Source organism: Chanos chanos, chromosome 2 (assembly GCF_902362185.1).
Source record: "Chanos chanos chromosome 2, fChaCha1.1, whole genome shotgun sequence".
Classification (NCBI taxonomy): Eukaryota; Metazoa; Chordata; class Actinopteri; order Gonorynchiformes; family Chanidae; genus Chanos; species Chanos chanos.
The window spans coordinates 50299136-50314061 of NC_044496.1; the positions used below are offsets into that span (position 1 = coordinate 50299136).

The 14926-nt window shown below is 44.4% G+C and overlaps 1 protein-coding gene across 7 annotated transcripts in view; it reads left to right on the plus strand.

The window, feature by feature from the left end:
- Positions 1–14258, plus strand: part of LOC115830226 (transcription factor COE3) — a 90416-nt gene extending 76158 nt beyond the window's left edge. For 5 of the 7 annotated variants that reach the window (XM_030794324.1, XM_030794325.1, XM_030794326.1 and 2 more), the window contains 5 exons: positions 490–555; positions 1291–1465; positions 11424–11609; positions 13234–13446; positions 14227–14258. In XM_030794324.1, coding sequence (XP_030650184.1) covers positions 490–555; positions 1291–1465; positions 11424–11609; positions 13234–13446; positions 14227–14258 — 672 coding nt within the window. Of the gene's footprint in view, positions 1–489; positions 556–1290; positions 1466–6978; positions 6985–11423; positions 11610–13233; positions 13447–14226 lie in introns of all 7 variants that reach the window. The other 2 variants (XM_030794330.1, XM_030794331.1) reach the window with 2 other exon arrangements.
- Positions 14259–14926: the final 668 nt, after the last annotated feature.

Here is a 14926-nt window from a genome sequence, read left to right on the forward strand (position 1 = left end):
CCAGTCTTTATCTTGAGAGTGTGTATAGATATGATCAGTTGCAGTGTGCGTTTTGACACAAGAGGTCATGCATGTGTGTGTGTGTGTGTGTGTGTGTGAGAAAGAGAAAGAGAGAGAGGAGGAGTGGTGTGAATTAAATGCAGGCAGTTGTTTTTTTTTTTATTGTTGTTTCTTCCTTATCACAAGTGAGTCTCACCATTACAGCTCATTTCTGACATAAACTCACTGCAGCAATAATCACTGTAGTTTCGAAGGGGGGGGGGGGGGGGGTGAGGGGGAGGGGGGGGCTAGCACATATGCTATACATGAATATCACAAATGTCAATACAGAAATGTGTGGAAAGTGAAACCTTCATGTGCTTGCAGGTTTCATGTTTCATGTGCCTCATGCCTGTAGTACTTGAAATGTAAATGGAGTTCATTTACTCTGCTTACAAAGAATGTGTAAGTTACCTGAGTGTGTGTGTGTGTGTGTGTGTGTTTGCTCAGGAGGTACTGCTGAAGAGAGCTGCAGACTTAGTCGAGGCTTTGTACGGGATGCCACACAACAACCAGGTACGCTAAGTGTTGACAACAACATCCGTAGAGAATGACAATATATTGCTGCGTATGAAAATAAATGATGTTCTGGCAGAGATTCACAAGTTGTCACATTGTAAGGAGTCCTGTAAGTATTCATATGAATTCAGTTGTGGAATCTATATACAAATGTGCCTGTAAATTCATTCAGAAATCTAACACTCAAACATAACGTCAGATATTTGCCTCACAAAGCTTAGACAAAGAGTCAAGAGTTTATGAGCTTATTACAAACACAGTATGACATTAATTAGCCGGGACACATGAGCCGTCTGATTGGCTGTTTGCCACTCTTCAGACAGAAATATGCAAACGTGATATGGCATATCTCAGGACGGAATATTGAAATATGGAGCGTGTGCATGTGTGTGTTTAAAGGCTGTATTCAGCTATGGTTTGTGGATCTTCAGTGTTCTCCACCTCAGTAAGCCAGGTCTTTAGAACCTGAGTAGGGTGAAAAGAATCTACAGGACAAAGAAAAAAGTTAAAAAAAAAAAAAAAAAGAAAAGAAAAGAAAGAGAAAAAGCTCAGCACTTCACCAAACATGTTTCTGTCAGTTTAGGACCGGAGGAGAGATGAAGTGACATATTTCAGATTCTGTGGGATGGTCCATCTGCTTTCTGAGTATATCCCTACTCTCCTAATGACTTCCAGTGTATCTCTTTCAACACATCCCTCTCTTTTCCTCCGCGTGCATCCTTTGTTCCTCAGGAGATCATCCTGAAACGTGCGGCAGACCTAACAGAGGCCCTGTACAGTGTCCCACGCAGCCACAACCAGCTGCCCTCGCTCACCGGCTCTGGAGCTCACTCCAGCATGATGGGGGTCAACTCTTTCAGCAGCCAACTGGCCGTCAACATCTCTGAGGCCTCACAGGGCGACCAGGGTGAGTGTGTGTGTGTGTGTGTGTGTGTGTGTGTGTGTGTGTGTATGTGTGTGTGTGTATGTGTGTGTGGTGGGAGAAAGAAAAAGAGAGTTAAATGCATTTGCAGCATAGTTTATGTAACGTAACGTACACTTCTTGTCAGAATATGTGCGATACATTCGTATGTATCCGACCTTTTAACATATGAAAAGGCGGTTTGTAAGAGCGTGTAGTGTTTGGAGGTAAATACACCACTTACAACGTGAGCTGCAGTGTCTCAGTGTGACAGCACACACTGATCGTATGCGTTGGGTTTGATACAGCTGTCACCAACACACTTCCTAACTGCCAGTCACATCAGCCTCTCCTCTGCTCTTAAAATACACACTCTCAGATCTGTGTACAAACTGTCTGTGTGTGTGTGTTTGTGTATGCGTGCGTGTGTGTGTGTGTGTGTGTGTGTGTGTGTGTGTGCCTATGTGTGTGTGTGTGTGTGTGTGTGTGTGTGTGTGTGTGTGTGTGTGTGTGTGTGTGTGTGTGCGCGCACGTACGTGTGTGTGTGTGTGTGTGTACATTGCCCTGTCACTCCGCATGAATGAAGTGTAAGGGCAGAAAGACGCTAATGAGTTTCAGGGATGCGCCGCGACAGGAGCGCATGAATAAAACACGTTGTGTTTAGACTTCCCGTCCGACGCCGTTCTCCTCAAACATGACTGACGGCGTGTGAAAGGCATGAGCTTGCCTACGTCTTCTTTTTTCCCTTTCATATTCCCCCCTTATTTCGAAGACACTCCAGCCAACGTGGTAGAGATATCGCTGATGGGGTTTTTTTTTTTTTTTTTTGCTTTTTTTTCCCCATTTCCTGTAATGTTTCTTGTCACCACACAGCTTAGCTGGTGATAGACAGGAAACAGCACTCTACGTGCGACGGACAGATTGTTAGAATAGTGGCTGTGCGTAAGGGGAGAAAGAGAGAGAGAGAGAGAGACAGTGGGAGCCAGAGAAACCCTTTCTCCCCTGACACTTCTCCTATACTCTTCTCTTGCACATCCCCCTCTTCACTCATCTTCTGCTTTCCTCATCCGTTCAGGAAAGAACACCGACAGGAACCTATGAGGTCATGGGAACAGGCCCACGGCCATCATAAAAATACAGAATTTCATACCTCATGTCCTTATTCATTGGAACATTACACCAAGGTTATTACTTTTCCTCTGCTTGTGTTACAGTACCGTGAAATAATTCTTTGTTCACCTCGCAATTACGCACGCTGATTAAAACATCAATAAAAAAAAAAAAGAAAAAAAGTTGCTTCACCTTCTACGGTGTATCGCATGCTCCAGGAATGTCATTTATTTGGGAAAGTCCAGATAAGTGCTGAAGTCTTCCAGTACGTCACCTCGTTTCACTGCTAAAAGTATTATTTCCTCTTAGTCCTGCAGTTTGTCACTGTATGAAGTCTTTTGACTTCACGTGGTTACTGATCCTTATGTGTGGAGTGTGTATATATAAAACCCTACCACTTCCACTGCCCTGTCCTTGACACATGCAGTAAGTATGGAGAGATATAGAGTTACTAAACACACCCCTGACTTGTTTAACCTTAAGCTCCATTCTGCTTTAAAACCATGGTTCCAAAGCCCTGCTTCAGCTCACTAAAAAGACAAACAGAGGAGCTTTCTGTGCAAAGGACTGCAGGCTGCTTGCCCAGGGAGAGAAGAGCTAGTGCCAAGTGGTACACTGAGAGCTCTCTCCTTCTCTCTCTCTTTTTCTCTCTCTCTCTCTCCTTCTCTCTCTCTCTCTCTCTCTCTCTCTGTCTCCGCTTCCTGCTGAGGGGCTCAGCAGGAAGGCCATTGATGGAGTTCTGGCCTGTGATCAGTGGGAGGGGTGTGGGAGGATCAGCAGAGAGGGCAGCCAATGGGAAACACATGTGAGGAACAGTAGAAGGAGCGGCCAAACAAACACTCCTTTTCTGTTTCTCTCCTGCCTTCCACCTCTCTCTCTCTCTCACTCTCACTCTCTGCCACACACACACACACACACACACACACACACAACCCGGAGCCTTGTTTCAGCCCTGCCTCTACATATGGGAATATGGAAACAGCATTTTACTAATGGTGTGATTAAGGGTCTCAGAGCTCTAGCATAACCACTACAAAGTTCTCTCACATTAAACCATACCTCACCTCTCCACCAGAGGGTTTATGTCAAATGGTCCAATAACACAAATGTACCGGTGAGCACCGCTATAGCGGTAAACAGCAGACTGAAAATAGGTTACTTTTAGTTGGGCGCCAGACGCCCGCTAGGAGCGTCACAGAGAGAGAAGAAGAAGAAAAAAAGTAAAAAAAATTAAAGAAGAATAGTACAGCCTTTTTACCCCTAACAGGCCGCATAGGCGTCTAGTAGGGCCTAGATTCACCTGCGGCCTGGCACAGCTAGCTCTATCTCAGGGCAGTCATACAAAAAGGATTCCCGTCAACATTTCAAAGTAGGATGAAAACAGAGTAGGGACCATGAATATATTTACAGTTGTTGAATATCCAGAGAAACAAAGTGTAGTGGATAATAACCAACATAAAAAAAAACAAACTCAAAGGCAACACTCAACACATAACGCCGCACGTCCAGCACAGAAGGCAATACATCATTTACAATTTGTCACAAATATTTACATATATACAGGCGACCGACTGAGGGTCGTTTCTTATTAGGGATAACTAAGAGGAGAATCAACCATAAACAAACAAACGACAAAAAAACAAAAAACCAACAAACAAACAAACAAAAAAAAAACGACCTCCGCAAAGTTCGTCCCTCCCCACGGAGAGTCCGGATAGTAGAGTAAGTTTGCCAACAATGTGAACGGTGTTTCGAAAACAGCAGATAGTGAGTGTGAAATCGAGGCTAGTCACCTGGGAAAGTAGGGGGGGAAAGCCGGCAGGAAAAGTGAGGGGTAGAGCAGCAATCCAAGGTGGAGTCCAACCACTGCGAGTCCGTGATCGTAACTCCGATTAGTGGAGAGAAAGAATTCTGCGAGTCCGTGATTGTAACTCCGATTAGGGGAGAGAACGAATTCTGCGAGTCCGTGATTGTAACTCCGATTAGTGGAGAGAAAGAATTTCTACGCCGTACGAAAACGAAGTGTTGCGCGGACGGAACAATCGAAAATGAAAAATAAACGAACAGGAAGCGCCTTCGGAACTGGGAGAGAAAACAAGCCGTGAGAATGCCGTTTCCAGTTTTCCCCTCACCGTAGCAGGAATCACGCCCCTTCCTATATTCTACGGCGGCCCTTTTCAGTCACGGCAAAAAGCCAATGACCAAACGGCAAATCAAAGAGAGAAAAAAAAATAGAAAAAGTTTGGTGATGGAAAGTGAAAGGAAAGCGCGGTAGAAAACAGAAAAAAAAATAATGAGCATGACACGGTGAAGGGTCCGTGTCAATTGCTACACTCTTCCCCCCGTGGAAAAAAAATTAAATAAATAAAAAAAAAACATAGTGAAACCAGGTTAAGGGAAACCCAGAAACTCCTCATCTGAAGATTCCTCCAAGAAGATTTGTCTTAATCGTTGTGTTTGTAATACCTCCAGATCTTCAGCAGTGGGGTAACAAGGCTTGAGGTCTACCACATGAATGGTTCGTGGGTCTTCTCCCGTGTCCTCATGAGAAACAGTATAATTGACTGGTCCAAGTTTCCTTACAACTCGGTATGGACCAATCCAGCGAGGAGCCAGTTTGGCTGTGAACTGTGCTGAGGCTTTAGACTGAGGATGGTTACGGATCCACACTCTGTCCTGAGATTTGTAAGTGACATCCCTCCTAGTTTTATTATAGTTGCGTTGCTGACGGAGTCGGGCCTTGACTCTGTTATCCTCAATCAATTTCCTCATGTGTTTCTGTTGATGCACTATGTCATATGCTGGAGATTCTGGAGGAGGAGTTGAGATTTTCAGAATTCTGTCAATGGGTCCAATTAGACATCTCCCAAGATGGGCTTCCGCAGGTGAGACACCAAGGGATTCCTGGACAGCACTATTGAGAGCAAAACGAAACTCTGGTAGATACTGATCCCATTTGTTATGTTGGTCACCTACATACGAAGCAATCATGGCTTTCAATGTACGGTTCACCCGTTCAGTGTAATTAGTTTGGGGGTGGTACGAAGTGGTGAGTTTGGACATTACTCCCCAGGTGGAACAGAAACCCTGGAAAACAGACGACACAAACTGGGACCCACGATCGGACAGAATATACAGGGGAACCCCCCAACGTGTGAAGATGTCCTTACGAATAATCTGGGAAATTACAGCGGAGGTGGCCTTTCGAAGTGGGAAAAGCTCCACCCAGGAAGAGTAGTAGTCTACCACAACTAAAAGATATTCATTCCTGGATGTGCTCTTAGGTAAAGGTCCCATTAAATCAATGCCAAGCATAACATTAGGTTGTGGAACCATGGTCTGTTGAATTTTTCCAGCCGGACGTCCAACATCCGGTTTGTACTGTTGGCAGATGGGGCATTGCTGTATAAACTTCTTAACCAGTTTCCACATCCCAGGCCAGTATACGGTTTCCCTCAGACGTCGATAGGTCTTAAAAATTCCAAGATGTCCACTGACAGGGGAATCATGGTAGGCTTGGATGACTTCCTTGGTAAGACTAGACGGTACATATAATCTGTAATGAACACTTTGAGGGTCGGTGCCAACAGTTCTAAGATAAATTTTGTCCTCAAGGATGCAGAATTTGTCACCAAACTTGCTGGTCTCTCCATCCTCAGACAGGCTCTGGTGAATTTCCATAATACCCGGATCACTTTGTTGAGCCCTCCATACTTGAGCATCATCCAGGGGAAACATCAGATCAGGTGAATCAGATTTATCCATTTTTGTGGGACTTTTGGCAGGAGAAGAAGCCTGAAAGGTGTTACAAATGGGAGAACACTCAATGGTTTCAGAAGTACGGGATAAGGCATCGGGAACCGTGTGGAGTTTTCCCTTTCGATATTCCAGAAGGAAGTTGAATTTCTGTAGTCGCAAAGCCCAGCGGATCAATCGACTATTCGTTTTATTGGAGGAGAGAACCCATTTCAGAGCTGCATGATCGGTGACAACAGTGAACAACTTGGTATCCAGGTAGTACTGCCACTTCTCCAAAGCCCACACAACAGCTAAGCACTCACGCTCTGTAGTGGTGTAGTTTCTTTCAGCACGGTTAAGCGTTCGAGAAGCATAAGACAAGACTTCCTCAGTGCCCACTCCGGTCTGCTGGGTGAGGACTGCCCCTAGGCCGGTATCACTGGCATCAGTATAGACTACAAAGTGAAAGTGAAAGTTTGGATGACCCAGAACTGGTGGAGTAGTTAGGAAATTTTTCAGGGCATCGAATGCATGTTGGCATACCTCATTCCACATAAACCTTGCTCCCTTTCTTTTTAGGGCATTGAGAGGTTCTGCCACCTTGGAGAAGCCTGGTACAAAGCGGTGGTACCACCCTGCCATGCCTAAAAAGCGTTGAACCTGTTTAAGAGAGGTTGGTGTGGGGAAATTCATTACGGCCGCAATCTTATCTGGATCCGGTTGTATACCCTGGGGGGTGACAATGTGTCCCAAAAACTTAATGGTGGTCTGACAGAAGTTACACTTTTTAAGATTCAGGGTGAGTCCAGCCAATTTCAGCTTGTCAAACACCTGCTGTAAGTCACTGAGATGTTGTTGTGCAGAACTCGAATAAACAATAATATCATCAAGATAAACAAGACATATCTGCCCCCTCAGTTCCCCTAAAACCATCTCCATAAGCCGTTGGAATGTGGCAGGTGCATTTTTCAAACCGAACGGCATGACATTGAAGTGATAAAACCCTGCGGGAGTGACAAATGCAGTCATGGGTTTACTAAGAGGATCCATGGCCACCTGCCAGTAGCCACTGTTAAGATCCAGGTTGGTAAAGATGGTGGCTCCTGCTAACGAATCAAGGATCTCCTGGATGGTAGGCAAGGGGTATGCATCATTTTCTGTGATAGCATTTAAACGCCTGTAATCCACACAGAATCGATGTCCTCCATCTTTCTTGGGTATTAGCACAACAGGAGAAGACCAACCAGAATTAGAGGGTTCGACAATACCTTGATTCAGCATGTCATTGAGCTGTTCCAGAACAATGGCCTGTTTGGACGGGGAAAGACGGTAAGGACGTTGTTTAATTGGAACACTATGTTGAGTATATATAACATGCTTTAGAACAGAAGTTCTCCCAGGAGTAAGTGTGCAAACATCACCGTTGGTCTCCAGCATTGCTTGAAAGCAGCCCTTCAATTCCCCTTCAAGCATGGCACTCTCAATTGCTCTTTGTATGTAAAAAGACGCATTGGGTTCCACGGTGTCTAAGGTAAAAGGAGGAACAGCTGTCAGTAAAGCAGAGGTAGGTGACTTAAAACCAGATGTCTTCTTTTTTTTTTCTGGTTTTTTAGAGTCCAGTTGAGACTGTTTTTGAAGAGTCCAGCCAGATATATCTGCCGTACCAGGCTGGAAGGGATAAGGGAAAGTAGAAGCTGAAGGCAGGTAGTAAGTCTGATCTCTGACACAGAGTCTAAGGCCACTAAAATGCATGAAATCCAAACCTAGGACCACAGCAAAGGCAAGGCATGCAGCGGGAAGAATTGCCACCGGAAGGGAGACAGCCAGGCCATGGAGCTGGATGTTTAGATCTACCCAACCCAATGGATTGGTGGCTTCTCCATTGGCCAAGTACAACGGCCCTTCAACCCAGGATCTCAATTTCTCCTGTGAGCACACCATTTTTCTCCAGAGGGACTCTTGCATGAGGGTATAAGTAGCTCCCGTATCTACAATGGCTTTTCCTATCCATTGGCGGATAGACACAGGAACCAGAAGCTGACGAGGTATGGGTATAAGACATGCAGAGGGAGACGATGCCTCTTTTGCTTGGGTCATAAAAGGGGTTTCTGAGGCCTCTGGCCTTATGGCAGCATTCACTCCTCCCTTTTTATCTGAAGCGTTATGCTCGTGTCCTGGTGTTCCTCTCTTCCCTTTTTCAGGTCCCTGTGAGGATGAATAGGAAGGACAGGATCCAGGAGAATGCTGGCCTTTGCACCTCCAGCACAGTACAGATGGCTTTTCGATAACCTGGGTGGATTTCATGGTAGAAAAAGGATGACAGGAAGGAATACCAGAAGCAGGGCTAATTTGAGTCAGCTGTTGATGATGTACCCAGTCTTTCTCCAGCTGAGTGCCCAGTCTGACCAGTTCCTCCACATCTTTAACTCTACCCCGGAGCTGACTGGCCAAACGAGGAGTGATGTTTTTTAAGATGAGTTTGACAATTTCGGGTTCGGTGATCCCAGGTTTCCACCTCTTACACAGGGCACGGTAGCTGAAAGCAAAGTCCCGGACAGACTCTGTCTCTCCTTGGACTCTGGTCCGGACTCTCTCAGCTAGCTCATCGTCATAGTCCTCCGAGAGGAAAGCAGAAAGGAAACGAGTTTCGAACTCCGCCCAGGTGGTAATGTTTTCACGAGCAACATCCCACCAATCTCGGGCAGTGCCGAAGAGTACATTCCGTAACGTGGCAATGATTTCATCATCATGCAGATGATTCAAAGCAAGATAATCATGACAATTTTCCAGAAATCTTAAAGGGTCAGGATCATCTTCCTTCCTACCAAAGCAAGGAAACTGAATCTTGATGGGGGTTTTCCCCATAAACATGCCTCTCAAATCCCCTGGAAGAGCAGAATTAGGAGGAAAAGCCAGAACAGCCTCCTCCGATCCAGGCTGCACAGTGGACTGTAAACGCTGCAACCGCTGGACAACAGGAGTACCAGCTCCCACAGGTGGAGAAGTTACTGTCTGGGTGCAAGCATGATTACAAGAAACAGACTGAAACATTTGTTGTTTTAATAATGGGTAATCGGTATTAAATGAATCCATCACTTTTGAACATGTTGCAACCTCAGACTGTACTTGCTGTAAAGTTGAAATAAACGGTTGCATGATTGCTTTTGTGTCCTGTAGTATTTCAGACTGGAGGTGTTTCAAGCGCCAGCTGAAGGTGGCGGTGAGTTGGCTTTGTAGATACGTGATGTGAGAATCCATAGCGGTCCTTAACTCTTTTTGTTGTTTGTCCAGAAGGTCGGATACGTGTTGTGGAATATGTTCCAAAACCTCCTTCATATTTGTTTTCAGCTCCAGCTGGGTAACTGAGAGCTTCCGGAAATTATTAGCCATGGATGACTGGAGACCTTGTATAGCTGTATGTAAGGATTCCCAGTTACCTGCTGCACCTTCAGCAGACGTATCCTTTGACCACACTGTGGGTAGAGGGTGAAGTGGTAAGGCCAGTTCTGAATCCCCACAAAGCTCCATATCAATAAGAGAGAGATTTGAAGTAGGAGCTTCAGTTCTTTGGAAAAAGGCCTGCCGGTTGTCTCTTGCCATGTGATTTTCATCCAATTGGGTTGAGGCTAAATCCAACTGATACATGTCACTAGTAAGGTCCACAAGGTCCTCTTCGCTAGCAAACATTTCGTCCTCAGAGCTCAGGCCCCACGTTGGGCGCCAAATCTATAGCGGTAAACAGCAGACTGAAAATAGGTTACTTTTAGTTGGGCGCCAGACGCCCGCTAGGAGCGTCACAGAGAGAGAAGAAGAAGAAAAAAAGTAAAAAAAATTAAAGAAGAATAGTACAGCCTTTTTACCCCTAACAGGCCGCATAGGCGTCTAGTAGGGCCTAGATTCACCTGCGGCCTGGCACAGCTAGCTCTATCTCAGGGCAGTCATACAAAAAGGATTCCCGTCAACATTTCAAAGTAGGATGAAAACAGAGTAGGGACCATGAATATATTTACAGTTGTTGAATATCCAGAGAAACAAAGTGTAGTGGATAATAACCAACATAAAAAAAAACAAACTCAAAGGCAACACTCAACACATAACGCCGCACGTCCAGCACAGAAGGCAATACATCATTTACAATTTGTCACAAATATTTACATATATACAGGCGACCGACTGAGGGTCGTTTCTTATTAGGGATAACTAAGAGGAGAATCAACCATAAACAAACAAACGACAAAAAAACAAAAAACCAACAAACAAACAAACAAAAAAAAACGACCTCCGCAAAGTTCGTCCCTCCCCACGGAGAGTCCGGATAGTAGAGTAAGTTTGCCAACAATGTGAACGGTGTTTCGAAAACAGCAGATAGTGAGTGTGAAATCGAGGCTAGTCACCTGGGAAAGTAGGGGGGGAAAGCCGGCAGGAAAAGTGAGGGGTAGAGCAGCAATCCAAGGTGGAGTCCAACCACTGCGAGTCCGTGATCGTAACTCCGATTAGTGGAGAGAAAGAATTCTGCGAGTCCGTGATTGTAACTCCGATTAGGGGAGAGAACGAATTCTGCGAGTCCGTGATTGTAACTCCGATTAGTGGAGAGAAAGAATTTCTACGCCGTACGAAAACGAAGTGTTGCGCGGACGGAACAATCGAAAATGAAAAATAAACGAACAGGAAGCGCCTTCGGAACTGGGAGAGAAAACAAGCCGTGAGAATGCCGTTTCCAGTTTTCCCCTCACCGTAGCAGGAATCACGCCCCTTCCTATATTCTACGGCGGCCCTTTTCAGTCACGGCAAAAAGCCAATGACCAAACGGCAAATCAAAGAGAGAAAAAAAAATAGAAAAAGTTTGGTGATGGAAAGTGAAAGGAAAGCGCGGTAGAAAACAGAAAAAAAAATAATGAGCATGACACGGTGAAGGGTCCGTGTCAATTGCTACACCGCAAAGGATTAATTGTGGGAAAGTTGCATAGCAATAACACGTGTTCCCCCAAGCCAAAGTACTACTCTGATACGCTGTCATCTATTGAACAATGACGCACTGTTTTATACTGGTTAACGATCAAGTAAGTAGAAACCATCAAATCGGATCTGTACGCCTGACTCCCCTCATCTGTTCCAGGTTACTCCCGCAACTCCAACAGCGTGTCTCCACGTGGCTACGTGCCCAGTTCCACACCCCAGCAGTCCAACTACAACACCATCACCTCCACCATGAACGGCTATGGGGCAGCTGGTATGACCAATCTTGGGGTGCCTGGATCCCCCAGCTTCCTCAATGGCTCCACTGCCAATTCTCCTTACGCAAGTAAGTCACTTTGCAGCCTGGCCAGAGACTGCCCATCCGAGCTATTAGCCAAGTGCTACATTTCTATTGGACGATTTCGTACATCTTCAGTAAGATGCGGCTGGAATTGATTTAATGGTTGAGTTTAAGAGGCAGGCTACTTTTTTTTTTGTTTTTGAACACTCAATGTAGAACTCTCTTAATAGACTTTGCCACAATTAGCCAAAGGTTGCTAATATGGTTTGACTGTGGGTTTGGATGTTGGCTGGCTGGATAGTATTTCTCATTGGTTTGTTGTGTAATAAGATGCACGATGGATTTTGGCTTGTTATTCCTCATTACTCTACTAGAAAGAAATTCAATTCCAATGTTTTGTTTTGTTTTGTTTTGTTTTGTTTTTGGAGAGAAAAAGGAAGGATCTCTGTGTGTCTATTATGCTGTCAAAGCCTTCATCAGCTCTGATTATATTTTCCACTTATTCATGTCCTTCATTGCTTTTCATAACTAACACATTAACATCCTCTTCATCTTCCCCACTCACCTGGGTCAAAGCCAATTTATCGCCTGGATGGCTACAGAGAAATCTAATGTGCAATGTATCTTTGCTTTTACCCAATGAGAAGTTTGTAATGACCAAAAAACAATGAACAAACGATTAATACGTACGTTACATTTTATCAAAGAGATGACAATAACAATTTAGCGAACTCATTTTGATTCACTACGTTTAAGCATTTCAAATACGATAAAATATAATCAATGTTTCAAAAAAAAAAATGTCCTCAGGCAAAGCTTGTGCAAAGTCATTTTAACAGCCTTCCACTTTGTTCAGTGTCAGACGAAAAAAAAAAAAGCAAAAAAAAAAGGCACTGAGGAAAATGGTTTCACCATTTCAGTCTCATTCTGTGTGAAAGCTCTCGTCCGAATTCCACTGCTATGAACTGGAGCAGTGGGCTGGGAGGTGATGAGAGATTGTTGGCTCACATGAAGTAATTCATAGTCCTCTCTTTTTTCTGTGCGCTCGTCAGATCATTCACGTTCTTATGGGCGGTGTCGTAATTGCACATTTGTTTGTCTGTGGCATGTTACACGTTTACGAACGGATCGTTTTAAATGGAAAGCGAGCCGACCGATGAAAGTGTTGGTTCAGAATGGTGTTGTTGTTTTTTGTTTGGTTTTTTTTTTTTCCGTTTGTTTGTTTGTTTGTTTCTGCAATGAACCGTGGGGGGTTGGGTTAGGGGTTAGGAGTTACTGTCGTAGAAGATGTCTGTCAGTGACAGTGGTCAGTGTGTGATAACCCTTTATAAAGAGGTTTAAGTTATGGATCAACTTTGCCGTCCAAGTGGTACACCCTTTTGTTCCCATCCTGTCCAGGCCCTGTCATGAGTCCCATCCTTCATGATACTCATATGCTTTAGCATGCCCTGCCTGCGGCCCACATCTCAAACCCACACACTCATCAGCCTGTGTCTCTGTCTTTCTCTGTGTGCGTGTGTGTGTATGTGTGTGTGTTTGTGTGTGTGTGTGTGTGCGTGTGTGTGTGCGTGTGTGTGTGCGTGTGTGTGTGCGTGTATGTGTGCGTGTGTGTGTGTGTGTGTGCGGACGTGTGTGTGCGTGTGTGTGTGTGTGTGTGTGTGTGTTTCAGTCACACCTTCCTGCCCTACTTTGGGGCCCTCCTCTTCCTTATCTTCATCTCCTTCCGTCCCTCTCTCACCAAGCTCCGCCTCTGGTCCTTTCTCATTCTCTCCTGTCCATATGATCTCTGCAGTCAAACAGAAGAGCGCCTTCGCCCCTGTCGTGCGGCCACAGACTTCCCCGCCCCCCACCTGCACCAGCACCAATGGGAGCAGCCTACAGGGTGAGCACCCCACCCCTCTCCTGCTTTTCGGCCGATGAGAGAGATACTGTCAGACTTGTCACACTTATTACTGGTCACCTGACTGAATTTGGAGGTCAAAGTTGATCCATAACTCATTGGGTAGTTTTACTTTGAAACCTTAACGACCTTGAAAAGCCAAAAAAAAAAAAATCGAAATTATTTCAATTGTTCATCCTGTCAGTAATTTGCTGCCTGCATATTTCAAATTTGTGATACGAGCGTACGTTTATAGTCCGAAAACATTGAATTCATGTCACGGAGAAAGTTAAACCAAAGTGTGTCAAGTTAAAAGGTGTGCTTTTAATTAAAAAACGTGTTTATACCTATCTTTAAGTGTGTAATTCGCTATACCACAACGTTTTATGAAGAGCTGTCAAAACTCTTGTCTGTATATGGGCCACAGTTTTCCCATGCCATTCTGTTGGCTTTATGGTCCTGCTACTCCAATTCTGTCTCCGATGACACCTGATGGCAAAAAATGAAATGAACCGTGTATGCGATTTCATAAAGCAGCACATGCAGTACCTTTAGGAGAATCAGACTCTTTAAATCCCATCTGTAAAAACCTTATCCTTCTCATCTACCCTGAGGAATAGTTAAACATATTAAAAATAGATGCATGGTCTATAACAATGTGTGTGTTTTTTTTTTTATCAGTGTTACATCAAAATGGTTTTAATTTTTAAATACTACTTGATAGAAATACTGTTGTCTTTATTTTTAGTTGACCCTATGTCTTTGTTGCTCTCTTGTTTTCAGCCATGGCCGGACTCATTGTCCCTCCCATGTGAAGACGTAAGTCAACTCTCCCTGGGCTTTCACTGAGCCTCTGACAAACTCTCCGGCTCAGAGAACCTCCCTGACGGCAACTTATCAAATATCATCATACCACAGAGGGGCATCCACAGAAGAATCTCTTTTACACCTGGACTACAGAAACATACATGCATAAAAAAAAAAAAAAGAAAAGGAAAAAAAAAAAAAGAAAAAAGAAAGAGAGAAAGAAAGAATGAAAGAAATAATACAACTGGCAGCGCATACCCTGAAATGTCAATAGATTGTGTTTGTGCTGGTCATTGGCTTTGTCGTTTTTCATCCGTTTGGGACTTTGATGTCATCGATATGTGATGTCAGCAGCTGGCATTTGAGCAGTTGGAAAACTAGAGGGTGTAAAGGGGTATGGCTATCAGAGATTATCTCAATGTGAATTCAAACCTGTGTTTTTTTTTGTTGTTGTTGTTGTTGTTTTTTTGTTTTTTTTATACGGAAAGGGAAATCCCACTGTGTGTAGTGTGGACAGAATCCTTTGGCCTAAGGCCTTATTTGCATGGCTGATCTCGCCTGTAAACTGGCCTCTCTTTTTTTGTTTGGCTCTTATGTCAGTCCTGCATCCACTGTGAGAAGTTAAGAGAGAGAGAGAGAGAGTTTCACATTAAACTTACATGACCATGAACAGTGG